The following is a 25,230-nucleotide window of genomic DNA, read 5'->3' on the forward strand; positions in this document are numbered from 1 at the left end:
GACGCGGCTGTGCCGGGGCGGGGTGTAGCTGTCGGGGCGGTGGGGCTGTAGCGGGGGGTGACGCGGCTGTGCCGGGGCGGGGTGTAGCTGTGGCTGGGGCGGGGTGTAGCTGTCGGGGCGGTGGGGCTGTAGCGGGGGTGACGCGGCTGTGCCGGGGCGGGGTGTAGCTGTCGGGGCGGTGGGGCTGTAGCGGGGGGTGACGCGGCTGTGCCGGGGCGGGGTGTAGCTGTGGCTGGGGCGGGGTGTAGCTGTGGGGGCGGTGGGGCTGTAGCGGGGGTGACGCGGCTGTGCCGGGGCGGGGTGTAGCTGTGGCTGGGGCGGGGTGTAGCTGTCGGGGCGGTGGGGCTGTAGCGGGGGTGACGCGGCTGTGCCGGGGCGGGGTGTAGCTGGAGCTGGAGCTGATGTCACGCGGGGCCGGGCCGGGGCGGTGCCTCCATCTTGGGCAGCCGGAGCAGCGGCCGCAGCGCAGGTAGGAGACGGCCCGGCCCTGCTCCTCCCCCGGGCCCCCAGCGCCCCCCCCCGGCCCGTGCAGCGCCCCCAGCCCCCCCTTGCAGCCCCCCGCACCCCAGCGCCCCCCCGGCCCGTGCACCGCCCCCCCGCACCCCCCGGCCCGTGCACCGCACCCCCAGCGCCCCCCCGGCCCTTGCACCGTCCCCGCGCCCCCCTTCACCCCCCCCCGCGCCCCCCCGCCCCGTGCAGCGCCCCCCCGCGCCCCCCCTTACTTCCCCGCGCCCCCCCGCACCTACCCCACCGCCCCCCAGGCTACCCTGCACCTACCCTGTGTCCCCATCCCTGTCCGCGACCCTGCGCCCCCTGCACCCCCTGCACTCTCCAGTCCCGTCCCCCACCACCCTGCAACCCCCGTCCCGTCCCGTCCCGTCCCGTCCCGTGCAGCACCCCCCGGACCCCCTCCTGCACCCCCACCCTGTCCTCCTTAACACCCTCGCGCGCACACCCCCACCCTGTCCTCCTTAACACCCTCGCGCGCACCCCCCCACCCCGTCCCCGTCCCCGTCCCCGTCCCCGTCAACACCCTCGCGCGCACCCCCCCACCCCGTCCCCGTCAACACCCTCGCGCGCACCCCCCCACCCCGTCCCCGTCCCCGTCCCCCTTAACACCCTCGCGCGCACCCCCCCCACCCCACCCCACCCCACCCCGTCCCCGTCCCCGTCCCCCTTAACATCCTCACGCGCACCTCCCACCCCGTCCCCCTTAACACCCTCGCGCGCACCTCCACCCCGTCCCGTCCCGTCCCGTCCCGTCCCCCTTAACACCCTCGCGCGCATGTCCCCGTCCCCGTCCCCGTCCCCGTCCCCGTCCCCCTTAACACCCTCGCGCGCACCTCCCGTCCCCGTCCCCGTCCCCGTCCCCGTCCCCGTCCCGCTTAACACCCTCGCGTGCACCCCCCCACCCCGTCCCCGTCCCCCTTAACATCCTCGCGCGCACACCCCGTCCCCGTCCCCGTCCCCGTCCCCGTCCCCCTTAACACCCTCGCGCGCACCCCCCCACCCCGTCCCCCTTAACACCCTCGCGCGCACCTCCACCCTGTCCCCCTTACCTCCTCGCGCGCACCGTCCCGTCCCCCTTCGCGCACACCCCCACCCCGTCCCCCTTAACACCCTTGCGCACACCCCCACCCGTCCCCCTTTCACCCTCGCGCACACCCCCAACCCGTTCCCTTAACACCCTCGCGCACGCCCTACCCCGTCCCTCTTAACACCCTCGCGCACGCCCTACCCCGTCCCTCTTAACACCCTCGCGCACACCCCAACCCGTTCCCTCAACACTCTCGCGCACACCCTACCCCGTCCCTCTTAACACCCTCGCGCACACCCCCAACCCGTCCCCTCAACACCCTCGCGCACACCCTACCCCGTCCCTCTTAACATCCTCGCGCACACCCCCAACCCGTTCCCCTTACCCCCTTGCGCGCACACCCCCAGCCCGTCCCCCTTACCCCCTTGCGCGCACACCCCCAGCCCGTCCCCCTTACGCCATCACACACACCCCAACCCATCCCCTTAACACCTTTGTGCACACCCCGACCCGTCCCCTTAACACCCTTGTGCACACCCCGACCTGTCCCCCTTACACCCTCGCGCGCACACCCCCAGCCCGTCCGTCCCCCTTACGCCATCACACACACCCCAACCCATCCCCTTAACACCTTTGTGCACACCCCGACCCGTCCCCTTAACACCCTTGTGCACACCCCGACCTGTCCCCCTTACACCCTCGCGCACACCCTAACTCTGTCCCCTTACACCCTCGCGCACACCCCCAGCCCGTCCCCCTTACACCTTCGCACACACCCAACTCTGTCCCCCTTCCACCCTCATGCACACCCCAGCCCCGTCCCCCTTACGCCATCACGCACACCCCAGCCCGTCACCCTCCACCCTCACACACCCGCCTACTGGCCTCCCTCCACCTCATACACGCCCCCTCCTCATCCTTCACCCCTCAGAGCCCCCCCATTGTCTTGATACGCGCCTGTCAACCCCTGACGTCCCACCCCCCAGGCCCCTCCCCAGAGCACCCCCGACCTCCCTGCACAGGCGGTTATTGCTGGAGGACGGGTGTTGTGGTGGGCGGGGTTGTCTGTGGCCCTTAATTAACCACAGGTCCTTGCGTGTGTGCGTCCCGGGGTGGGTGTCTGTGCGTCGCAGGCCATGCATGTATAGGCCGGACAGGTACAGGCGTGGGGCCGAGGGTAATTGAGCGTACGACTGTTGTCGTGGGTGTGTGTGTGCGCGGCATTTGTGTATATGTGTAGTGCTGGTGGGTCTATGCCATGGTACGTACTTGTGTAGTGCGGGGCTGGGTGTGTGCACGCAGTGACAAATGTGATTGTGTGTGTGGTGTTGTGTGTGTGTATGTGTGGCTGTGTATCTGCTGTGCTGCCTGTGTGTTTACATGTGTGTGCAGGTGTGTGTGTGTCTGCGGTGCTGTGGGGGGGTTGTGTGTTTCTGTGTCTGGTGTTAAGGGTGTGTGTGTCTGGGCGCTGCTGTGTGCGTTTGTGTGTGTGTGTCTGGTGCTGTGGGGGGGTTGTGTGTCTGTGGTGCTGTGTGTTTGTGTGTCTGGTGTTATGGGTGTGTGTCTGGGCGCTGCTGTGTGCGTTTGTGTGTGTGTGTGTCTGTGGTGCTGTGGGGGGGTTGTGTGTCTGGTGCTGTGTGTTTGTGTGTCTGGGCGCTGCTGTGTGTGCGTTGGTTTGCGTGTGCCTGCGGTGCTGTGTGTGTGGGGTTGTGTGTTTGTGCGTCTTTGGTGTTGCGTGGTTGTGTGTGTCTGCAGAGCTGCGCGGTTGTACATCCGTGGTGGTGGTGGGGGGAGGGTGTGCCTGGGTGCTGCTGTGGGTGTGTGGTGTTGCGGGTGTGTTTGTGCGTCTATCTGTGTGGTGCTGTGTGTCTGCAGTGCTGCGGGGGCGGGGGTGTGCGGGTGTGTCAGGACACTGTGCAGCCGTGGCGGCGGTGGAGAGAATAGAACGTCTGTCCCTGTTTGTGCGTCACAGGCTGCGGTTGTGGTTGTGTGTGTTGCGCTCCGGGCCTGGGAGGGTCGGGCTGTGGGGGGAGCCAGGCCCTGGATTTGCGGGGGGGGGGCGGCAGAACTCCAGCCCCCAAATGTGGGGGCCGGTCTCGGGGGAAGGGGGGTGACCCAGCACGGGGAGGGCCCCCCGGTTCCTGGCTCTGGCTGGTTGGGCCTTTTGTCCTGGTCCTTTTTATCTCCTCTGCCCTATGACTCAGCCTCCTCCGCTCTCGGAAGAGTCACCAAAAAGTCGGGGGGGTGGGGATGCCCGAACCGCCCGAACCGCCGGGGCCCAAACCGGCCGGGCCCCCCCCAGCCTGGGCCCCGCGGGCTTCGGGAGAGGGGAGCGCTGGTTTGTAACCCGCACGCCCAGAACGGCTCTTGGAAAACCCCTCGCCCGGCACCGAGATGCGCCCACCTCTGGAGCGGGGTGGCCGGCAACAGGGGAACCCCTCGCCCGGCGCCAAGATGCTCTCGCCTCTGGGGCAGGGCGGTGGGTGACACAGGGACCCCTTGCCTGGCGCCAAAATGCACCCACCTCTGGGGCAAGGCAGCTGGCAACATGGGGACCCCTCCCCCGGCACTGAGATGCTCCCACCTCTGGGGCGGGGCGGCCGGTGACACGGGGATCCCTCATGTGGCGCCGAGATGCGCCCACCTCTGGGGCGGGGCGGCTGGCGAGACGGGAACCCCTCACCCGGCACCAAGATGCGCCCACCTCTGGGGCGGGGCGGTGGTCGGCCAGTAGAGAGCAGTTTAAAATACTCCAGTAGTACGGGGTGGTGAGTCGCTGAGATGATTTTGTGCCTCGTGTGTGTGTCTGTGCGGTGATCTTAGGTCTGACACTCCCCCCCCCGGTGTGAGGCCATCTTAGTGCAAGACTGGTTTACAGCCCGCAAGTCAGGGCTTCGTCTTCCCTGTGTGCACTAGTGCGAGAGCTAATACCCTCGTGTGAGTTCTCGTGCGCGTGCGTGCGAGAGTCCTCCCTTCGAGAGGGAACCTGCCCGTGCCCGCAGGCCTGGAGTGCTGGCGGGTTTTCGTTTGTGAGCGTGTGTTGGCATGTGTTTCTTTGGCGCAAGTGCAGGGGTGAACAAGTGTACTCGTGAGCTTGCGCTTGTCGGGGTGGAATGGGTGTGTGCGAGGGACGTGTGTGCTTGTAACGGTGGATTTAATGTGCACGCATGTGGGAGGGTGTTGGGGGGGTGTTCACTTGCTGGTAAGTGTGCTCTTGCATGGTGTGTATGGGAGAGGGTGTGTATTACTCTGCTTGTGAGCGAGGTTGTACTTGTGTGCTGGGTCAAGGTGTTGTTGACTAAGCTTCCTTGTTTGTGAATAGGAGCCTATGGGGGTAACGCTCTCTTTGCCAGCGACTGTATTTGTGTATGTGTGACAGGTTTGGGTGTATTGATGTGGAAAGTGTGTGTTTGTGCTTTCGCTCGGTATGTTGTTATGCTGTTTCACGGTGTTCACACAATTAATATCCCATGGGAGGTTGTCAGTGTACAGCGGACTGTACGTTTACGTTGTAGGACGTGTGTGCTTGTGAACTGGCAGTCTGAGCCGTTGGTATTTACAATGTGGGTGTGTTGTGCTTTGGAAGAAGGCCTCTAGGTTTGGGTGTATGGCATAGGAAGGAGTGTGAGTTTGTGTATTTGCAGAACGGGTGTGTACCTGCTGTAGAGGTTATATGGGGTTGGTGTGTTGTATGTCTGTAGAGAGAATTTTGAGGCAGTTGTGTAGGGTGTAGGCCGACAAGTGTTTGTGAATGTGTGTGTGTCTGGGGGTGTTGGCCGGGGGGTGCAAGTTGTGTGTGTACAATGTGTCTGTCTGGTGCTGCTGAGGTGTAACGTCTTATTGATCTGTGTCCGACTGTTTGTGTTTGATACGCTGTAGTCTGTGCATTTGTGGGAGGTTGTGGTCCTTGTGTGTCTCTCTCCATGCAGTGTGTTTGCAGGCGGAGGTGCTGGATGTGTTTGTGTGTCTCCAGGCAGTGTGTTTGTGCAAGGTTGTCTAGGCAGCGTGCGTGTGTGTGTGTCTCCAAGCAGTGAGTTTGTGGGAGGTTGTGTTCTCTGTGTCTGTGCACTGTTTGTGGGAGGTTGTGCTGGGTGTGTGTGTGTGTGTCTCCATGCAGTGTGTTTGTGGGAGGTTGTCTGCACGGTGTGTGTGTGTGTGTGTGTGTCTCCATGCAGTGTGTTTGTGGGAGGTTGCCTCTGTGTGTGTGTGTGTGTGTGTGTGTGTGTGTGTGTGTGTGCGCGCGCAAACACCCCCTCCCTTTCCGAGGCGCCTGTTGCTCCTAGCACCTTTTTGCAGGGGTTGCTTCTTCCATCCAGGTGCCGGCGGGAGCAGGGGGTTGACATGGGAAGGCGCCTGGCGACCTCCCAGCCAGCTCAGCGCAGGAGCGCCCAGGTGAGTTGTGTGGGGCGGGGCTGGAAACCTCTTTCCCCTGCCAAGGCCTGGGCGGTTGCCGCAGCAACAGCGGGTGACACGCTCCTCACCCCCCACCCCGAGAGCTGGGCTCTTCCACGTCAGAGGCTGTTGCCATGGGGACCGCCTGACCCAGCTCTTGGGTCCTGGCAGGCAGGTGAGGGAGGAAGCAGAAACGTCAGTCGCCTCGGATGGGGCATTTGCGGTTGACGTGGCCCCGGTGTACTTTTGTTCGGGGGTCCCTTGGACGGAGGGTTGCCGGGGGGGCAGCTGGGGGTTGACACGGTTTGCGGGGAGACAGCAGCGGGGGGATACCGGAACTCTGGATTTCTATCAGAGCTGTGACGTACTGTGATGGGGTTCAGGGGTCCCCCTGCACTGCACCTCGTCCGCTGGCAGGAGAGACTCTCACTCAGCAGGTACAACCGCAGGTTTATTAGGCAACAGATGCCCAGTTTCTCACAGAAGCGTCAGTGCAGCCGCCAGAGACAGTCCCTCCAACCCGTCCTGGGGGGAAGACCCCGAGGGGTGCCCCTCTGGGGTGTAGCTTCCCCCCTCCTCCGGCTGGCTGCCCCCCAGCTCTCCCTTTTCCTAGCCTCTAACTGCCGCCCCCGATTCAAAACCCAGCTCAGCTCCTCCCTGCTCTTTGTTCAGGCAGAGGTGTCACCTGCCAGTTGTAGCCCCAGGGTCATCCTTAGCCACTGGGAGCTGCTGCTTGCCTCAGACATCCAGCCTGAGTCTCACATACACCCCCCCCCCCACTCCATCACATCTCTCCCCCCTTCCAGACCGCACTGAGCGGGGTCACTTAGCCAGTGACCCGGGGAAGTTCGGGGCCCTCCCTGCGTGACAGGGCATCGGCTATGGTGTTGTTGTTCCCCTTGACGTGGACCACCTCCATGTCGTAGTCCTGCAGGAGCAGACTCCACCGCAGGAGCTTGGCGTTGGCCCCTTTCATGTGATGCAGCCAGGTCAGGGGTGAGTGATCGGTGTACACGGTGAAACGCCGTCCAAACAGGTACGGCTGCAGCTTCCCCAGCGCCCACACCATGGCCAGACATTCCTTCTCTATGGCCGCGTAGTTCTGCTCCCGGGGCAGCAGCTTCTTACTCAGGTACACGATGGGGTGTTTCTCCCCTTTGTCAGTCACCTGCATTAGCACCGCCCCCAGCCCCACGTCCGAGGCATCGGTGAACACCAGGAAGGGCTTGTTGAAGTCGGGATTTGCCAGCACTGGGGCCCTGACCAGAGCCTCCTTCAGCGCGCAGAGGGCCTCCTGGCACTGCTCGGTCCAGACCACCTTGTCAGGCTTTCCCTTCTTACACAGCTCCGTGAGGGGGGCTGCGATGGAGCCAAAGTGGGGCACAAACCTCCGGTAGTACCCCGCCATCCCAATGAAGGCCTGGACCTGCTTCTTAGTCTGGGGTGTTGGCCAATCTCTGACAGCCTCCACTTTAGCTGGCTCTGGCTTTAAGCGGCCGCTGCCCACCTTGTGGCCCAGGTAGGTCACCTCAGCCATTCCCACCTTGCACTTCCCTGCCTTGATAGTCAGCCCGGCCTTCTGGAGTCGGTCCAGCACCTGCTTGAGTTGGGACACATGGTCCTCCCACGTCTGGCTGAAGATGCAAATGTCGTCCATGTAGGCCAGGGCAAAGCTCTCCATCCCTTTCAGTAGCTGGTCCACCAGACGCTGGAAGGTAGCGGGTGCCCCTTGAGGCCGAAGGGCAGGACCAGGAACTCGTAGAGCCCCACAGGGGTGATGAAAGCCGACTTGAGCCGAGCATCATCGTCTAATGGCACTTGCCAGTACCCCTTGGGGAGGTCTATGGTGGTGAGGTAACGGGCTCCCCCCAGCTTGTCTAAAAGGTCATCAGGCCTGGGCATGGGGTAGGCGTCCGAGACAGTGATGGCGTTAAGCTTGCGATAGTCCACACAAAACCGAACAGACCCATCTTTTTTAGGGACTAACACCACGGGAGAGGCCCAGGGGCTGGACGAGGGTTGGATCACCCCCAGAGCCAGCATGTCTTCAACCTCCCCCTCTATGTCCTGAGCCGTCCTCCCTGTGGCTCTGAATGGCACACGCTTGATAGGGGCGTGGGTGCCTGTCTCTATTTGGTGGACAGCCAGGTCAGTGCGTCCGGGTCTGTCCGAGAACAGCTGTTGATGCGAATGCAGCACCTCCTTGATCTCCGTCTGCTGGGCAGGGGTCAGCTGGTCTGAGAGGGGAATAGACTCCAGCAAGGAGCCGGCTCCAGTCCTTGTGAGCAAATCCACCAAGGGATCATCCCCCTGCCCCTCCCAGTGTCTGCACACGGCCAGCACCAAGTTCTGCCTGTCCCAGTAAGGTTTCATCATGTTCACATGATAGACCCGGTGGCTGTGGGCCCGGTTCGACAGTTCCACCACATAATTCACGTCATTTAGCTGTTTGACGACCTTGAAGGGCCCATCCCAGGCTGCTTGCAGCTTGTTCCGCCGCGCAGGTACAAGGACCATCACTTGATCCCCGGTGGCATAGGCTCGGGCCCTGGCGTTACGGTCACACCAGACCTTTTGCTTCCTTTGGGCCATGGAGAGGTTCTCCCTGGCCAGGCCCATGAGCTCGGTGAGTTTTTCCCGGAAGGTCAGTACATACTGTACCACTGACTCCCCTTCAGGAGAGGCCGTCCCCTCCCACTCTTCTCTGAGCAAGTCCAAGGGTCCCCGTACCCTCCTTCCATACAGCAGCTCAAACGGGGAGAACCCCGTGGATTCCTGGGGCACCTCCTTGTATGCAAACAGCAGGTGGGGTAAGTACTTGTCCCAGTCATGGGGGTATTGATTCATGAAGGTTCTCAGCATCTGCTTCAGAGTCCCATTGAACCTCTCCACCAGCCCATTGGTCTGCGGGTGGTAGGCTGTGGCCCAGGTGTGCCGGACCCCACACTTGTCCCACAAGCTTTGCAGTAGGGCCGACATGAAGTTGGACCCCTGATCTGTGAGGACCTCCTTGGGGAACCCCACTCTGCTGAAAATGGACAGCAGTGCATCAGCCACGGTGTCAGCGTCGATAGAGGTCAAGGCCACTGCTTCTGGGTATCGCGTGGCAAAATCTACCACCACCAAAATATATTTCTTCCCCGAACGCGTTGCCTTGCTGAAGGGGCCCACTATGTCTATAGCCACTTTCTGGAAAGGCTCCTCTGTGATGGGCAGTGGCCTCAAGGCAGCTTTCCCCTTGTCCCGGCTCTTCCCCACCCTCTGGCAGGGATCGCAGGACAGGCCATACAGACGGACAGCTGCAAAGATCCCTGGCCAGAAAAAGTTCTGTAACAACCTTCTCCTGGTGCGGTGGATCCCCTGGTGTCCTGCGAGCGGGACATCATGGGCTAGGTACAGCAGCCTGCGCCGGTACTTTTGGGGAACCACCAGTTGCCTCTGGACCTTCCATGGCTCCGCTTTGCGTCTGGGAGCCCATTCCCGGTACAGGAATCCCTTTTCCCACAGGAATCTCTCCCTGCAGCCCTCCCCCAGCTGCGGAGCTGGGCTGAGACTGGCCAGTTCCCTCAGCTTCTGCAAGGAGGGGTCTCTCTGCTGCTCTGCCTGGAATTCTTCCGCTCGGGCAGGGGCGGATGCTACTTCCCCATCCCTGCCTGGCTCCAGCACCCCTGGCCTGTGAGATCTGGTTTTTGGAGGCCTCCTTTCTCTCAGGGTTGGCCCCTGTGGCTTTGGCTGGGCCTGTACCCCTGAATCTGGGGAGCGCACCCCTCGTTTTCTTTGGCTACGGGTCAGGACCAGGGCACGAGGGCGTTCACCTTGCCAGTTCTCCAGGTCAGCCCCCATCAGTACATCCGCCGGCAAATGGCTGTGCACGCCCACTTCCTTGGGGCCTTCCTTCTTCCCCCATTTCAGGTGCACCCTCGCCATGGGCACCTTGAAAGGGGTCCCATCAATTCCTGTTATCGTCAGGTGGGAATCGGGTATCATGCAGCCCGGTGCCACCACCCCGGGTCGGGCCAGCGTCACGTCAGCGCCTGTGTCCCAGAACCCCGTGACCTTTTTCCCGTCTACCTCGAGGTGTTTGAGACACTTGCTCCACAGAGGTAGCGCCGCCCCCACTCTGTAAACTGGCCTCTGAGCATTTGGTCCCCCTGAGCAGCTGGTCTGTGGGGCGGATTCGGCCCAATCCGAGTGCCCATTGTCAGCACCACCCGCCTTGGCCGCCAGCCCCTCTGGCTTCTGGGACCCCACCCAGTTGACTCCATGACCCCCCGGCCTGCTCAACCTGTCTGGGAGCCTGGGGCACTGGGCTGCTCTATGCCCCTTTCGCCCACAGCGGTAACAGCCTGGGTCTGGTTGTGTCCCTCGGGCCGGCTGCTCTGTCCGGGCTCTGTTTGGCTCTCTGGGGGGTGGGTGGCTGGCCCCTCTTTCCTGGGCTTGCCCAAGAGGTGGTCCCCTCTGTCGTACAGTTAGGGACCGGTCTCTCTGAGATTCTCGGTTTCTCCAGGACTCCCTCTCCCTCCGAGACTCCCTCTCTTTGTGGGGCTCACTTTCAAACCTGGCCCGGCTGTTTGTGAAGTCATCTGCCAGTTTCCCTGCATCGTGTGAGTCCCCTGGCTTCCGGTCCACGAGCCACACCCTCAGGTCAGGTGCGCACATCTCGTAGAATCGCTCCACGACCACCAGCTCGATCAGGTCCTCTACGGACTGGACTCCCATTCCGAACGCCCACTTCTGGTAGTATTGCTTCAGGCGGGCGGTTGTATCTACGTGGGTTTCCTCTGGCCTCTTCTGCGCCTCCTGGAACTTCTTCTTGTACATCTCCGGGTTCAGCCCAAACTTATGCAGCAGGGCCTGTTTGAACCGTTCATAGTCCCCAGGCTGCAGCCCCACCAGCTGGCTGAGCACCGCTGCGCCCTTCCGGCCCAGCAAGGGGGTGAGGTGCCGGAGCCACTCATCTGGGGGAACCTCATGCAACTCACAGGCTCGCTCGAAGGCGGTAAGGAACTCGTCCATGTCCCCTGTGTCCTGACACTGGGCCAGCACACGCGTCTCCAAGTGACTGGCCACCCCGAGCCGTCTGGCCCTCTCCCCGCTTACCGCAGCTGGGGCCTCTTGGCGTCTCGCCTCTGCCATGGTTCGCTCATGCTCCCGCTCTCGCTCTCTCTCCTCTCGTTGTGTCTCTTGTAGCTGGCGCTCGTGCTCACGCTCTCTTTCCCGTTCCTGGCGCTCGTGCTCACGCTCCCTTTCCCGTTCCTGGCGCTCGTGCTCACGCTCCCTTTCCTGTTCCTGGCGCTCACGCTCTCTTTCCCGTTCCTGGCGCTCGTGCTCACGCTCTCTTTCCCGTTCCTGGCGCTCCAGTTCCTTTAATTTCACCTTGAGCTCCAGCCGTCGCAGCTCCGCGGCGGGGGACTCTGCCCGCGATGGACCACCGCTAGCTGAGCGCAACCTGGCGGGCACCGCGTCTGTCTGACGGCATCGAGCCCCTGCTCCTGTCGGAGAATCCGAAACGCTTCCCGAGGCTGACCGGCCACTTTCTGCCGGGACAGGCTCTGCCCCCCCGGATCGGTCATTCTCTTCCAGCTGTGCAATCAGCTGGGCCTTGGTCGCCTTCCCCACGGTCAGGCCCCTCTCTCTGCACAGCCCCGCTAGCTCTGCCTTCAGGAGTCGGGTATAATCCATCTCCCCGCTATCTCCCGGGGTATCCACTCACCAGCAGCAGCTGCAGGAATGGCTCTGTTCCCCCTCTGGCTCTTGTGAGACTCCTTCCTTCTCTGGTGCTCAGTCAGCCACTGCTGGGAGCTCATCCGTGGGTGCAGTGCATCCCACTTCTGACACCAGTGTGATGGGGTTCAGGGGTCCCCCTGCACTGCACCCTGTCCGCTGGCAGGAGAGACTCTTACTCAGCAGGTACAACAGCAGGTTTATTAGGCAACAGATGTCCAGTTTCTCACAGAAGCAACAGCACAGCCGCCAGAGACAGTCCTTCCAACCTGTCCTGGGGGGAAGACCCCGAGGGGAGCCCCTCTGGGGTGTAGCTTTCCCCCTCCTCCGGCTGGCTGCCCCCCAGCTCTCCCTTTTCCTAGCCTCTAACTGCCGCCCCCGATTCAAAACCCAGCTCAGCTCCTCCCTGCTCTTTGTTTAGGCAGAGGTGTCACCTGCCAGTTGTAGCCCCAGGGTCATCCTTAGCCACTGGGAGCTGCTGCTTGCCTCGGACATCCAGCCTGACTCACACATGCACCCCCCCCACTCCATCACACGTACACACACACACACACACACACACCCTGCCATGCTGTCAGGCTGCACTTGGCATGTACTCTTTGTGACGTCACGTCAGACTGTGTTGGTTGCTTGCGACCCAGTTGTCAGTCGGTCGCTGTCACATCCCCACCCCCCCAAGATCAGAGTGTGTTCTTAAAACACATCACATTCAGAGCGGTGTGTGTGTGTGTGTGTGTGTGTCTCTCTCACACCCACACACCAATGATGTCAGACTGTACCTGCACATAACACCCCCATAACTCTCTTGAAGGCAAAGACTAATTACTCAGATGTGAATACCTGTGACATCACAGGTTACTCAACACATACAATACAACTGTCAGGTTGTATCGGACCTATGAACTCCAGTTGTATGATCTTGTGCCCTGCATGTACACCCCACTTATATCAGACTGTGTCCAACACATACATCCCAGGTATGTCTCGCTGTACCTGTTGCACACACCCTAATTGTGTTACGTTGTGTCTGATGCCTACACCTCAATTACTTTTGATGGTATTGTGAGTCACGCCCAGGGATCGGTTCAAGTCCTTTGTATCCTATTTCTATCACAGGCTGTTCAAATCACGTGCTCTGGCTATCAGACTGACGCGCGCACACACACAAAAAACATCACACCCTACCTGAGGTGCATCCTGGAACCATCACACTGTACGTGACATTGACCCCAGATGTCAGACTGTAGCTGTGATGGAGGTTTCCCATCACTGACGAGCCCGGACTGTCTCGGGCTAGACACCCCTCCTCCTCTAGTTACACCAGCCTGTAGTTGTGTTAGATCAGACTGTAGCTGTGATACAACTCTGCCCTCGCTGACTACGCCTGCCCGTGTCGGGGGCACACCCCCCGCACTACATCAGCCGAAAGCTACCATTTGCCTCCTACCCTTCTCTGATCAGCCTCGACTGTACACAGTCTGATTCCCTGGCGGCGTAAGGTTTATTCCCTCTGTGATCACCTCTGACTGTACCTGGGGGAACCCCTGCCCCCGAGGTAAATCAGCATGTCGTTGTCATATACCTCCACGCCATCTCTTGATGAACGCCGACTGTACGCTGGGGAGGGGGAGACACCCCCCCCCACGCAGCTGATATCCGAGTGTAGATGCTACACCCGCAACTCGGTGATATCTGACCTTCCCCCGCTCCCCACACCCCAATTTTTAATCGCAGCACAGCGGGCGAGACAGCTTCCCCCCCAGTCTCCCCTTCTCTCCGGCTGTATCTGGAACACGCACACCGGTTACGTCACGGTGTAGCTGGCCTCCCCCTCCCCCCCCCTCCCGCCCATCTCGGAGCCTGTACCACTGACACGCCTCTCTGCTTCCGAACACGTCTCCAGCCTCTCCTTCGGACTGTGCCTGTGACCCACTTGCCGCGAGTCGTTAAGCCGTGGGGGTGTCACCGGCTGAATACCGGCTGAATTAGGTTTTGTTGAGCGGCTGGGGGGGAGGTGTGTGTGTGTGGGTGTGCGTGCATGCGGGTGTTCCCTGGGCCAGGCCCCTCCAGCGTCGGAGGCAGGCCTGGATGCTGGTGTGACAGCCGCTCGGCGGGGGTCCCAGGCCCTCGGCGGGAATCAAGGGGGCTGCTTTTCCCACGAGTTGGCTAAACCCACCAGCCCCCTCCAACGAACTCTGCTACAATTAGAGACGGGCGGTGGGGCGGGGGGAGGGCTGCTTCTCAATTCAGCCAGAGGCGGCTCTTAATGAGTAACATGTGACCTTGGCAGGGGGCTGGGAGCCCGGACTCCTGGGTTCTCTCCCCGGCGCTGAGGGCAGTGGGGGCGGGTGGGTAGAGCAGGGGCCGGGAGCCAGGACTCCTGGGTTCTCTCCCCAGCGCTGGGAGGGCAGTGGGGGCTGGTGGTTAGAGCAGGGGCTGGGAGCCAGGACTCCTGGGTTCTCTCCTCAGCGCTGAGAGGGCTGTGGGGCGGGTGGTTAGAGCAGGGTCGGGAGCCAGGACTCCTGCGTTGTCTCTCGCTTTAATGGATGCCCCTCTGAGACCAGTGAAAGAGGAGGTATCTCCTCTACATATCCCCGAGTAACTCACCCAACGCCGGACCTGTGACCGGCCAACCCCAGGCCAAGGATCATTTGTACGTACAGCTCCATGCACAGCAGCGATCCAGGTGACCGCAGCTTCCCGGAGCTACCTCCAGGCAAAAGAATTAACGACAGTATTAATTACAGTTCACCCCAGCTGTGCAGGGGCTTATCCCTGCTTCCTCACAGCCCTCCCCTCGTTACGGCCAATACCGTGACGAACTAACGATTGCTCGTTTGAGGAGGTGAGGCGCGCCTGCAGGCTAGTCGCGTAACCCGGGCCTGAGCGCCCTTTGGCTTGTGTGCGGTGGTCTCTTTTCGACGGAGGACCCTTCAGCCTCCTCCAGGGCTTGTTCCAGGTAAGAAATCGCAGATGTGTGACCTGTTTTCTGGGAGCGGGCGGAGGAGGAGGCAACCTAGGAAGTTCACTGCCGGAAAACTTCGTTAGGGTTGGCGGAGGGGGAAGGAGAAACGTGTCGGCCAATCCAGGCCCCTGTTATTGCAGGAGGCGGGTCGCTGCGGCGCCTTGCTTCGCCTTTTCATCCCATGAATCCGGGAGGTGGAGCTTTCGGAGGGACCCCAGCCTGGGATGTGCCCAGGGCAGGGTGGAAGACGTGTCATGGGGGGGGTCCGTGCAGCTCCCCCTGCTCTGCGGCACCATCAGACAGGCTGTGATCACTGGGTTGTAGAGAAGGGAAACTGAGGCACGAGAGGTAGAGAATCGACCAGGGCCACCAAGTGAGTCAGGAAGAGAACCCAGGAGTCCTGGCTCCCAGCCTCTGCTCTAACTACCAGCCCCCACTGCCCTCCCAGCGCTGGAGAGAGAACCCAGGAGTCCTGGCTCCCACCCCCCTGCTCTAACCACCAGCCGCACTGTCCTCCCAGCACCGGGGAGAGAACCCAGGAGTCCTGGCTCCCGGCCCCCTGCTCTAACCACCAGCCCCCACTGCCCTCCCAGCGCCGGGGAGAGAACGCAGGAGTCCTGGCTCCCACCCCCTGCTCTAACCACCAGCCCCCACTGCCCTCCCAGCACTGGGGAGAGAACGCAGGAGTCCTGGCTCCCACCCCCTGCTCTAACCACCAGCCCCCACTGTCCTCCCAGCACCGGGGAGAGAACCCAGGAGTCCTGGCTCCCGGCCCCCTGCTCTAACCACCAGCCCCCACTGCCCTCCCAGCACCGGGGAGAGAACCCAGGAGTCCTGGCTCCCACCCCCTGCTCTAACCACCAGCCCCCACTGCCCTCCCAGCACCGGGGAGAGAACCCAGGAGTCCTGGCTCCCACCCCCTGCTCTAACCACCAGCCCCCACTGCCCCGCAGCGCCGGGGAGAGAACCCAGGAGTCCTGGCTCCCGGCCCCCTGCTCTAACCACCAGCCCCCACTGCCCTCCCAGCGCCGGGGAGAGAACCCAGGAGTCCTGGCTCCCACCCCCTGCTCTAACCACCAGCCCCCACTGCCCTCCCAGCGCCGGGGAGAGAACCCAGGAGTCCTGGCTCCCGGCCCCCTGCTCTAACCACCAGCCCCCACTGCCCTCCCAGCGCCGGGGAGAGAACCCAGGAGTCCTGGCTCCCGGCCCCCTGCTCTAACCACCAGCCCCCACTGCCCTCCCAGCACCGGGGAGAGAACCCAGGAGTCCTGGCTCCCATCCCCCTGCTCTAACCACCAGCCCCCACTGCCCTCGCAGCGCCGGGGAGAGAACCCAGGAGTCCTGGCTCCCACCCCCTGCTCTAACCACCAGCCCCCACTGCCCTCGCAGCACCGGGGAGAGAACCCAGGAGTCCTGGCTCCCGGCCCCTTCTCTAACCACCAGCCCCCACTGCCCTCCCAGCGCCGGGGAGAGAACCCAGGAGTCCGGGCTCCGGCCGTGGGGCTCAGTGCCTAACCCTCGGCGTCTCTCCGCAGAGGACCCTGTCCGGGGACGAGCGAAGCCGGGGGGCCGTGGGGAAGGAACACCTAGTCGATGAGGGCACCTTTCACAGGTAAGGGGGCAATGGTTTCCTGCTGGGCCCCTCTGCCCTGGTCACCATGGCAATGCTGGCTGGATCTAGAACCCCCCCCTTGGGGCCCTGCCTCCTCAGGGTCTCCATGGCAACGCTGATTGGATCTAGAACCCCGCCCCCTTGGGGGCCTGCTTCCTCAGGGTCTCCATGGCAACACTGGCTGGGTCTAGAACCCCTCCCCCTTGCAGGCCTACCCCCTCAGGGTCTCCATGGCGACGCTGACCGGATCTGGAACCTCAACCCCTTTTTTCGTTTCTATGGCAACGCTGGCTGGATCTAGACCCCCTAACCCCTCTAGGTTCCACTGCCCAGGTCTCCACGGCAACACTGAACGGATCTGGAAACCGCGCCCCGCCCCCGCACCCCGTGCTGCTCGGCCCCGCTGCCCATGTCTCCATGGCAACGCTGGCTGGGTCTGCAACCTTGACCCCTTTTTAGGTTTCTATGGCGACGCTGGATGGCGCTTGAGGCCCCCAAGCCCCTTCTAGGCCTTACTTGGGTCTCCATGGCTGGCTCTAGAACCCTGAGCCCTTTGGGGGGGGGAGGGGTTTCCGCGGCGACGGTGGCTGGTTCTAGAACCCTTACCCCTTTGGGGTTGCCACGGCAGCACTGGCTGGGTGTAGAACCCTGAGCCCTTTGGGGGGGGGAGTTTCCGCGGCGACGCTGGCTGGCTCCGGAACCCGGTGGGGTTTCCGCGGCAACGCTGGCCGGCTCTAGAACCCTGGCCGTTCCAGGCCCCTCTGCCCGCATCTCCATGGCAACGCTGGTGGGCTCCAGAACCCCCCCCCCCCCACTCCCCCGGCCCCTGCTGGACCCTCCCATTTGGGTTGCCACGGTAACACTGCCCCCTCCCGGACCCTGTTGCCCTGTGGCTCTCGCTGCCCCCCCACACCAACTTCCCTGACCCACAGACTCCCTGCCAGTGGGGCTGCCCGGCTCAGGGGCAGGGCCTGGCCCCTCTAGGGGCGCCGGCTCCCCCCGGCCCAGGGGCAGGCAGAGGGAGGCGGGTGCCAGGCCGGAGCAGGTGGCCTGGGGGTGGGGGGGTGCTGGTCGGGTGCCCAGGAGGCGGGGCGGGAAGCGACGTTGGCCGGGAGCCGCGGGGCCGGGCCAGTTCCCTGCTGCTAATCGCAGCTGGCACCAGGCCCCGGCTTCCCTCAGCCATTTTAGCTGTCAGCTGGGAATCCCACGGCAAAATGGATCCCGGCTGCAGGGGGGGCGGGGAGGGAGCTCAGGGCCCCAGCTTCCCCCGGCCCCCACCACCCGCCCCCACTGCCCTCCCAGCGCGGGGGAGAGAACCCAGGAGTCCTGGCTCCCGGCCCCTGCTCTAACCACCAGCCCCCACTGCCCTCCCAGAGCCCGGGAGAGAACCCAGGAGTCCTGGCTCCCGGCCCCTGCTCTAACCACCAGCCCCCACTGCCCTCCCAGCGCCGGGGAGAGAACCCAGGAGTCCTGGCTCCCGGCCCCTGCTCTAACCACCAGCCCCCACTGCCCTCCCGGCGCCGGGGAGAGAACCCAGGAGTCCTGGCTCCCACCCCCTGCTCTAACCACCAGCCCCCACTGCCCTCCCAGCGCCGGGCAGAGAACCCAGGAGTCCTGGCTCCCACTCCCTGCTCTAACCACCAGCCCCCACTGCCCTCCCAGCGCCGGCGAGAGAACCCAGGAGTCCTGGCTCCCGGCCCCCCTGCTCTAACCACCAGCCCCCACTGCCCTCCCAGCGCCGGCGAGAGAACCCAGGAGTCCTGGCTCCCGGCCCCCCTGCTCTAACCACCAGCCCCCACTGCCCTCCCAGCACTGGGGAGAGAACCCAGGAGTCCTGGCTCCCACCCCCTGCTCTAACCACCAGCCCCCACTGCCCTCCCAGCGCCGGGGAGAGAACCCAGGAGTCCTGGCTCCCGGCCCCTGCTCTAACCACTAGCCCCCACTGCCCTCCCAGCGCGGGGGAGAGAACCCAGGAGTCCTGGCTCCCACCACCAGCCCCCACTGCCCTCCCAGCGCGGGGGAGAGAACCCAGGAGTCCTGGCTCCTGGCCCCTGCTCTAACCACCAGCCCCCACTGCCCTCCCAGCACTGGGGAGAGAACCCAGGAGTCCTGGCTCCCAACCCTGCTCTAACCACCAGGCCCCACTGCCCTCCCAGCGCCGGGGAGAGAACCCAGGAGTCCTGGCTCCCGGCCCCCCTGCTCTAACCACCAGCCCCCACTGCCCTCCCAGCGCCGGGGAGAGAACCCAGGAGTCCTGGCTCCTGCTCTAACCACCCGCCCCTACTGCCCTCCCGCCTGTCTCTCCCCCCAGAGCTGTGCCAGCGCGATGGCCCCGGTGGTGGAGCTGTCCGACGCCGGCCACTCCCGCTCCCTGCTGGTGGCGCTGAATGAGCAGCGGCTCAGCGGCCAGTTCTGCGACGTCACCATCATTGCCGAAGACACCAAGTTCCCGGCCCACAAGAACGTCCTGGCCGCCTCCAGCCCCTACTTCAAGGAGGTCCTGTCCTCCCAGCCGCCCGGCCGCCAGCCCGGCCAGGTCTTGGAGCTGCCCGACATCCAGGCAGGGGTCTTCTCGGACATTCTCAACTTCATCTACCGCTCCCGCCTCTCCGTGCCCAACCCGGCGGCCGCCCGGAGGATCGGAGCCGCCGGCCGCCGCCTCGGCATCTCCTGGCTGGAGCACCTCGACTCCGCCTCTCCGGCCAAGGAGATGAGCCAGGCCTGGAGCCCCGAGGCCGGGGAGGCCTCCTCGCCGCACGCGTGCGCCTCCCCCGTGGACCTGACCTGCCCCTCGCGGCCGGCCGAGCCGGCCAGCCCCGCCGGCGTCCCCGAGCGGGAAGTGGAGAGCGCGGCCGAGATCCTCTCGGCGTTGGCCGATCCCCCGGCGAAGGAGCCGCCGGCGTCCCCCTGCGGGTTGTGCGGCCGCTGCTTCCCCACGCCGGCCGCCCTGGGCGTTCACCTGAAGCTTCACCGGTCCCGGCGGGCCCTCTCCTGCCGGCACTGCGGCAAGGCCTTTATTCACATCAAACGGCTCCAGACGCACGAGGTCCTCTGCCAGGAGGCGGAGGAGGAGGACGACGACCAGGGGGCGGCCGGCGCCCCGGAGGCGCCGGCGGAACCTGCGCCGGCCGCTCCGGCCACGCCCAAGCCGGCCTCTTCCAAGAAAGGCCTCCTCCTCCGCCACCGGGCCCTGCCCCGGCTGGACTACCTCTCGGAGCAGGACCACTTCGTCAAGGTGGTGGACGGGCATCTCATTTACTTCTGCTCCGTCTGCGAGCGGTCGTACATGACCCTCTCCAGCCTCAAGCGGCACTCCAACGTCCACTCCTGGCGGAGGAAGTACCCCTGCCGTTACTGCGACAAGGTCTTCGCCTTGGCCGAGTACCGCACCAAGCATGAAGTGTGGCACACCGGGGAGCGCCGCTACCAGTGCATTTTTTGCTGGGAGACCTTCGTGACCTACTACAACCTGAAGACCCACCAGAAGGCGTTCCATGGAATCAACCCGGGGCTGATCTCTTCCGAGAAGACGGCCAACGGAGGCTACCGGCCCAAGCTCAACGCCTTCAAGCTCTACCGCCTGCTCCCCATGCGCTCCCAGAAGCGGCCCTACAAGACGTACAGCGAGAACCTCCTGCCGCCCCCGGCACGCCAAGGCGAGGCCGGCTTCGGCGAGGCGGCGGAGGCGCCCGAGGCCGAGGAGAGCCAGGCGCCGGCTGACCCGGCGGAGGCCAGGAGCGAGGCGGCGCCGGAGGGAAGCCGGCGGGCGGAGAATGGCGAGGCGCCCTCGGTCATCGCCTACGGCCACCCCTCCGTCATCGTCCACAGCACCTCGGTGCAGGCCCCCTCGGTGATCGCCTACACCAGCCAGCCGGCCCCGGCCCGGCCCGAGCCCCTCAAAAAACAGGTGCTGAAGGAGTACATCCAAGCCCAAAAGGTGGCGGAGGAAGCCAGGGAAGCCGGCCAGCCCCGGCGCACCATGACCTACATGGCCAAGCCGGCGTACGTGGGCGCCGCCTCGGAGAGCCGGGCAGCTCCTCTGTGCCAGATCACCGTGCGGATCGGGGAGGAGGCCATTGTGAAGCGCCACATCTCGGAGACCGACCTGCGGCTGGACAAGAGCCCCCCGCGGGCGGAGGCGGAGAAACCGGTGCCCGGCCGCGAGAGCGGGGAGGAAGAGAGCGACCGGGACGCCGAGGACCGGCTGTGGCGGCCGTATTACACCTACAAGCCCAAGCGGAAAGGCGGCGGGGCCGGCACGGCCGTGCCCAAGCGCTCGGCCCGCTGGTGCCGCAAGCTGCGCTTGCTGCGGCGGGCCAAGCGGGCGGAGGAGGAGCCGGGACCGCCGCCGGCGCTCAAGGCCGGGGCGGAGTGGAAACACCAGTGCGGCGCGTGCGGGAAGCTCTTCTCGGCCGTGAAAAAACTCCGCAAGCACGAGCGGGTGCACAGCCGGGCGGGGAAGGACGACCCCAGCCCGGCTCCGGCGCCCCGGGTGGGCCGCAAGCCCTCGGTGAAGTTCACCTGCTCCCGCTGCGCCAAGGTCTGCAAGACGGCGGCCGCCCTGAGCCGGCACGCCAAGCGGCACGAGGGCGAGCCCCCCACGGTGATCGCGTACTCCAAGAAGGCGGAGGAGCCGGCCGCCGAGGAGATGACGCAGGAGATGCAGGTCTCCTCCTCCAGCGGGAACCCCCCGGCGCCGGAGCCGGCCCGGGAAGAGACGCCCCCGCCGGAAGCGAGCGCTCCGCCGGCCGAGGCCGCCACCACCAGCCACGCCAAGCTGGTGCCGGCTCCACCGGGGCTCTCCCTGCAGGATCCCGTCATTTCGCACACCGGCCCGGCGCCCCTGGAGGAGAGGGACGCCTACCACGCCCGGTACCCGGTGCAGGAGTATCCCCTGCCCCTGCTGGCGCCGGGGAGCTGCCGGACCCACCGGGAGGCGGAAGACAAGCCGCCCTTTCTGGGCTACCCCGAGCCGTACCCCCTGATGTACGGGCCGCAGTTCGTGGCCGCCTACCCGTACAACTTCACCAGCCTGGCCGCCCTGCCCGTGGCCGTCAACATGGTCCTGCCGGATGACCAAGCCCAATGCCTTCCCTTCCTGCCCGGGGTCTTCGGCTACGCCGTCGGCCCCTGCCAGGGCGAGGCCCAGGAGGCTGGAGCCAGCGGGGCGGCCGGCCGGGGTGAGGCCCCCGCCCCCGAGCACCTCAAGAAGGGAAGTCTCCTGTGAGCGGGGCGAGCTTGAGAGCAGAGGTGGGAGGGGCTGCAGAGGTGGGGTCTGGCTCCCAGCCCCCCTGCTCTAACCACTAGCCCCCACTGCCGGCGAGAGAACCCAGGAGTCCTGGCTCCCGGCCCCCTGGCTCTGACCACCGGCCCCCACTGCCCTCCCAGCGCCGGGGAGAGGACCCAGGAGTCCTGGCTCCCACCCCCTGCTCTCACCACCAGCGCCGGGGAGAGAACCCAGGAGTCCTGGCTCCCACCCCCTGCTCTAACCACCAACCCCCACTGCCCTCCCAGCGCTGGGGAGAGAACCCAGGAGTCCTGGCTCCCGGCTCCCCCACCCCCAGCTCTAATCACCGGTCCCCACGTCCCAGAGGGAAGCTGCACCCCAGCCCAGCTGGACCCAGGGAAGTGAAGGGTGCCCCCTTGTGGGGTTGTTGGGAGCCGAAAGTGGGGGGCCCAGGCAGTTCCCCGCTTGTAATGCAGAGCGGGACCCATGGGGGGAGCTGGAAGCTGCGGGCCTGCCCGCCGAAGAGTGGGGGAGCCGGGGGGCAGCCCCAGGATCCCTTCCCAGAGAGCACTGCAGCGCACCCCGAAATCCAGCTCAGGGGGTGCAGGTATTCTAGCTGTGCCGGCGACCTGTCTTAGCACCCCCTAGCCCCCCTGTTCTGCGCTGCCCCATTTCTACCCTCCTTGGCCATTCCCGGCTATGGCTGTTTCAGACTCGTGCTTGCCGGGTATTGGGGGGGGGGGCGTCCCTAGCCTCTGCCAGCGGGGGGGGGTGGCCCTCCCAGCTCTGCTTCTGCCCCCCCGATCTTCCTGGGTCGGGGCGCTCCCTTTTGCACTAGCTGTCCAGTTTGGGGCCCCCCCGGTGCACTAGCCTTTCCCCTGCACCCCCCAATCTTGCACCCCATTTTTCTGCTGCCACTGCTTCATTTCCAAGCCTCCAGGACCCTCCCTGAAGAGGTGGGACCCAGGAGCAGGCTGTGGGGTGCTGGTAGGCCCCCCCCAGCTGTCAAGGGGGACCATGTAGGGAAGAGCTTCCCCCTTAAAAGAAGGGGACCCCCCCAGAAATGACTGTGTGATGCCAGGAAAGGGGGGGTCTGTGGGGAGCCCTTCTGCCCCCCCAGCAAACTCCAGCCCCCCGCAGCCCCCCAAAAGCCACTCCTCTGCCCCCCAAAATGGCTTCCTTCAATGTGTCCCTGTCCCCCCTCAACGGACGCCTGTGCCCCCCCAAATCCATGGTCTGCGCCTTTCCTGTCTGCCCAGCTCTGATGTTTTCCCTCACCCGCCCCCCCCCCCCACAAACTCCCCCGTGGACCATTGGGCTGGGGAGGGGCGAACCCCCCCCCCGATTCCAAAGATGGGGGATGCTCTCTCACTTGTCCCCCCAGCCCTGGACACGGAGCGCGGCTCGGTGGGGGAGGGGGGATTCGCTGGGGGGGCCTTCCCCCCAAAGGCCGATAACCTCAGCCCCTGCAAGGAAGCGGGTGCGTTCCCGGCCCTGCTGCAGCCCGGCGAGGTATTGCAACGTGCATTGTTCCCTGCCCTGCTGCAGCCCGGCGAGGTATTGCAACGCACATTGTTCCCCGCCCTGCTGTAGCCCGGTGAGGTATTGCAACGCGCATTGTTCCCTGCCCTGCTGCAGCCCGGCGAGGTATTGCAACGCGCATTGTTCCCTCTCTGCTGCAGCCCGGCGAGGTATTGCAACGCGCATTGTTCCCTGCCCTGCTGCAGCACGGCGAGGTATTGCAACGCGCATTGTTCCCTCTCTGCTGCAGCCCGGCGAGGTATTGCAACGCGCATTGTTCCCTGCCCTGCTGCAGCCCGGCGAGGTATTGCAACGCGCATTGTTCCCTCTCTGCTGCAGCCCGGCGAGGTATTGCAACGCGCATTGTTCCCTGCCCTGCTGCAGCACGGCGAGGTATTGCAACGCGCATTGTTCCCTCTCTGCTGCAGCCCGGCGAGGTATTGCAACGCGCATTGTTCCCTGCCCTGCTGCAGCCCGGCGAGGTATTGCAACGCGCATTGTTCCCTCTCTGCTGCAGCCCGGCGAGGTATTGCAACGCGCATTGTTCCCTGCCCTGCTGCAGCCCGGCGAGGTATTGCAACCTGCATTGTTCCCCGCCCTGCTGCAGCCCGGCGAGGTATTGCAACGCGCATTGTTCCCTGCCCTGCTGCAGCCCGGCGAGGTATTGCAACCTGCATTGTTCCCTGCCCTGCTGCAGCCCGGCGAGGTATTGCAACCTGCATTGTTTGCAGCCCGGCGAGGTATTGCAACGCGCATTGTTCCCTGCCCTGCTGCAGCCCGGCGAGGTATTGCAACCTGCATTGTTTGCAGCCCGGCGAGGTATTGCAACGCGCATTGTTCCCTCTCTGCTGCAGCCCGGCGAGGTATTGCAACGCGCATTGTTCCCTGCCCTGCTGCAGCCCGGCGAGGTATTGCAACGCGCATTGTTCCCTGCCCTGCTGCAGCCCGGCGAGGTATTGCAACGCGCATTGTTCCCTGCCCTGCTGCAGCCCGGCGAGGTATTGCAACGCGCATTGTTCCCTGCCCTGCTGTAGCCCAGTGAGGTATTGCAACTTGCATTGTTTGCAGCCCGGCGAGGTATTGCAACCTGCATTGTTCCCTGCCCTGCTGCAGCCCGGCGAGGCATTGCAACGCGCATTGTTCCCCACCCTGCTGTAGCCCAGTGAGGTATTGCAACCTGCATTGTTTGCAGCCTGGTGAGGTATTGCAACCTGCATTGTTTGCAGCCTGGCGAGGTATTGCAACCTGCATTGTTCCCCACCCTGTTGCAGCATGGCGAGGTATTGCAACGCGCATTGTTCCCTCTCTGCTGCAGCCCGGCGAGGTATTGCAACGCGCATTGTTCCCTCTCTGCTGCAGCCCGGCGAGGTATTGCAACGCGCATTGTTCCCTCTCTGCTGCAGCCCGGTGAGGTATTGCAATGCGCATTGTTCCCTGCCCTGCTGCAGCCCGGCGAGGTATTGCGACGCGCATTGTTCCCCGCCCTGCTGCAGCCCGGCGAGGTATTGCAACCTGCATTGTTCCCTCTCTGCTGCAGCCCGGCGAGGTATTGCAACCTGCATTATTCCCCGCCCTGCTGCATCCCAACCTGCATTGCTTCCCCGCTCTCCCCCCTGCGCCGCGCCCCGACATTCCAGCCCCCACCCCCCGCACCGCCCAGGGCTGGGGCGCCGTCGAAAGCACCAAAGGCATTGTGGGAACACAGCCCGGCAGCCGGGGGGGGGCGGCCGCCCCGGATTGTACATAGCTGTTTCGAGAACACTTGCACTTTCTCACTGAGTCCTCCAGTGAGCGTGGAACGTTGCTACTGAATGTACCTTGTCTTTCTAGCCGCACCTCGGGTTAGTTTAACGGCACTTTAGAAACCTACCGAAACGGTCGACGCAAGAGCCCCCGAGCGGCCACCCCGACCGCTCGTCTTTCCAGCCGCTTGTCGCCCGCTCCGCCTGTCCCCCCCTTGCCGGGGGGGGGCCGCGGGGCCGACCCGCCCGTAGAGAACAAGCCAATATTTATCTCGCCGTCTCTGTGTGTGTTTAACCATAACTTCGCCGGAATAAAAAGACAACTATACGCTCCACCAGACTCAGGCTGGCGGTGTTTTGCGGGGGGCGTGGGTCAGGGACCCTGCGGAGAGAGCAGAGATGCGCCCAGCTCTGGGGCGGGGCAGCTGGTGACCCAGGGACCCCTCGCCCGGCGCTGAGATGCGCCCAGCTCTGGGGTGAGGCGGCCTGTGACACGGGGACCCCTCACCT

The 25,230-nt window shown here is 64.4% G+C and overlaps 2 protein-coding genes across 4 annotated transcripts; both read left to right on the forward strand.

Moving 5' to 3' along the window:
- The first annotated feature begins 392 nt into the window (after positions 1-392).
- ZBTB4 (zinc finger and BTB domain containing 4) lies at positions 393-23,061 on the forward strand. 3 transcript variants are annotated; one of them, XM_074983070.1, is made up of 4 exons: positions 393-469; positions 5,854-5,929; positions 16,154-16,230; positions 18,542-23,061. In XM_074983070.1, exon 4 carries the CDS (start codon positions 18,557-18,559, stop codon positions 21,455-21,457), a length of 2,901 nt encoding a protein of 966 aa, XP_074839171.1. In that variant the 5' UTR covers positions 393-469; positions 5,854-5,929; positions 16,154-16,230; positions 18,542-18,556; the 3' UTR covers positions 21,458-23,061. The 3 variants fall into 3 exon arrangements, with proteins under 3 accessions (XP_074839171.1, XP_074839172.1, XP_074839173.1); XM_074983071.1 differs by lacking the exon at positions 393-469 and adding an exon at positions 2,674-2,694 and having other exon boundaries at positions 18,542-23,059; XM_074983072.1 differs by lacking the exons at positions 393-469; positions 5,854-5,929 and adding an exon at positions 14,139-14,612 and having other exon boundaries at positions 18,542-23,059.
- Positions 23,059-25,053, forward strand: LOC142005732 (uncharacterized; the record flags this gene model as incomplete). Its single annotated transcript, XM_074983084.1, has 3 exons — positions 23,059-23,773; positions 24,111-24,118; positions 24,543-25,053. Coding segments are annotated over 3 exons (906 nt in total), but the record flags the coding sequence as incomplete, so codon positions are not given.
- Positions 25,054-25,230: the final 177 nt, after the last annotated feature.

This window comes from Carettochelys insculpta, chromosome 34, assembly GCF_033958435.1.
Source record: "Carettochelys insculpta isolate YL-2023 chromosome 34, ASM3395843v1, whole genome shotgun sequence".
NCBI classification, from domain to species: Eukaryota; Metazoa; Chordata; order Testudines; family Carettochelyidae; genus Carettochelys; species Carettochelys insculpta.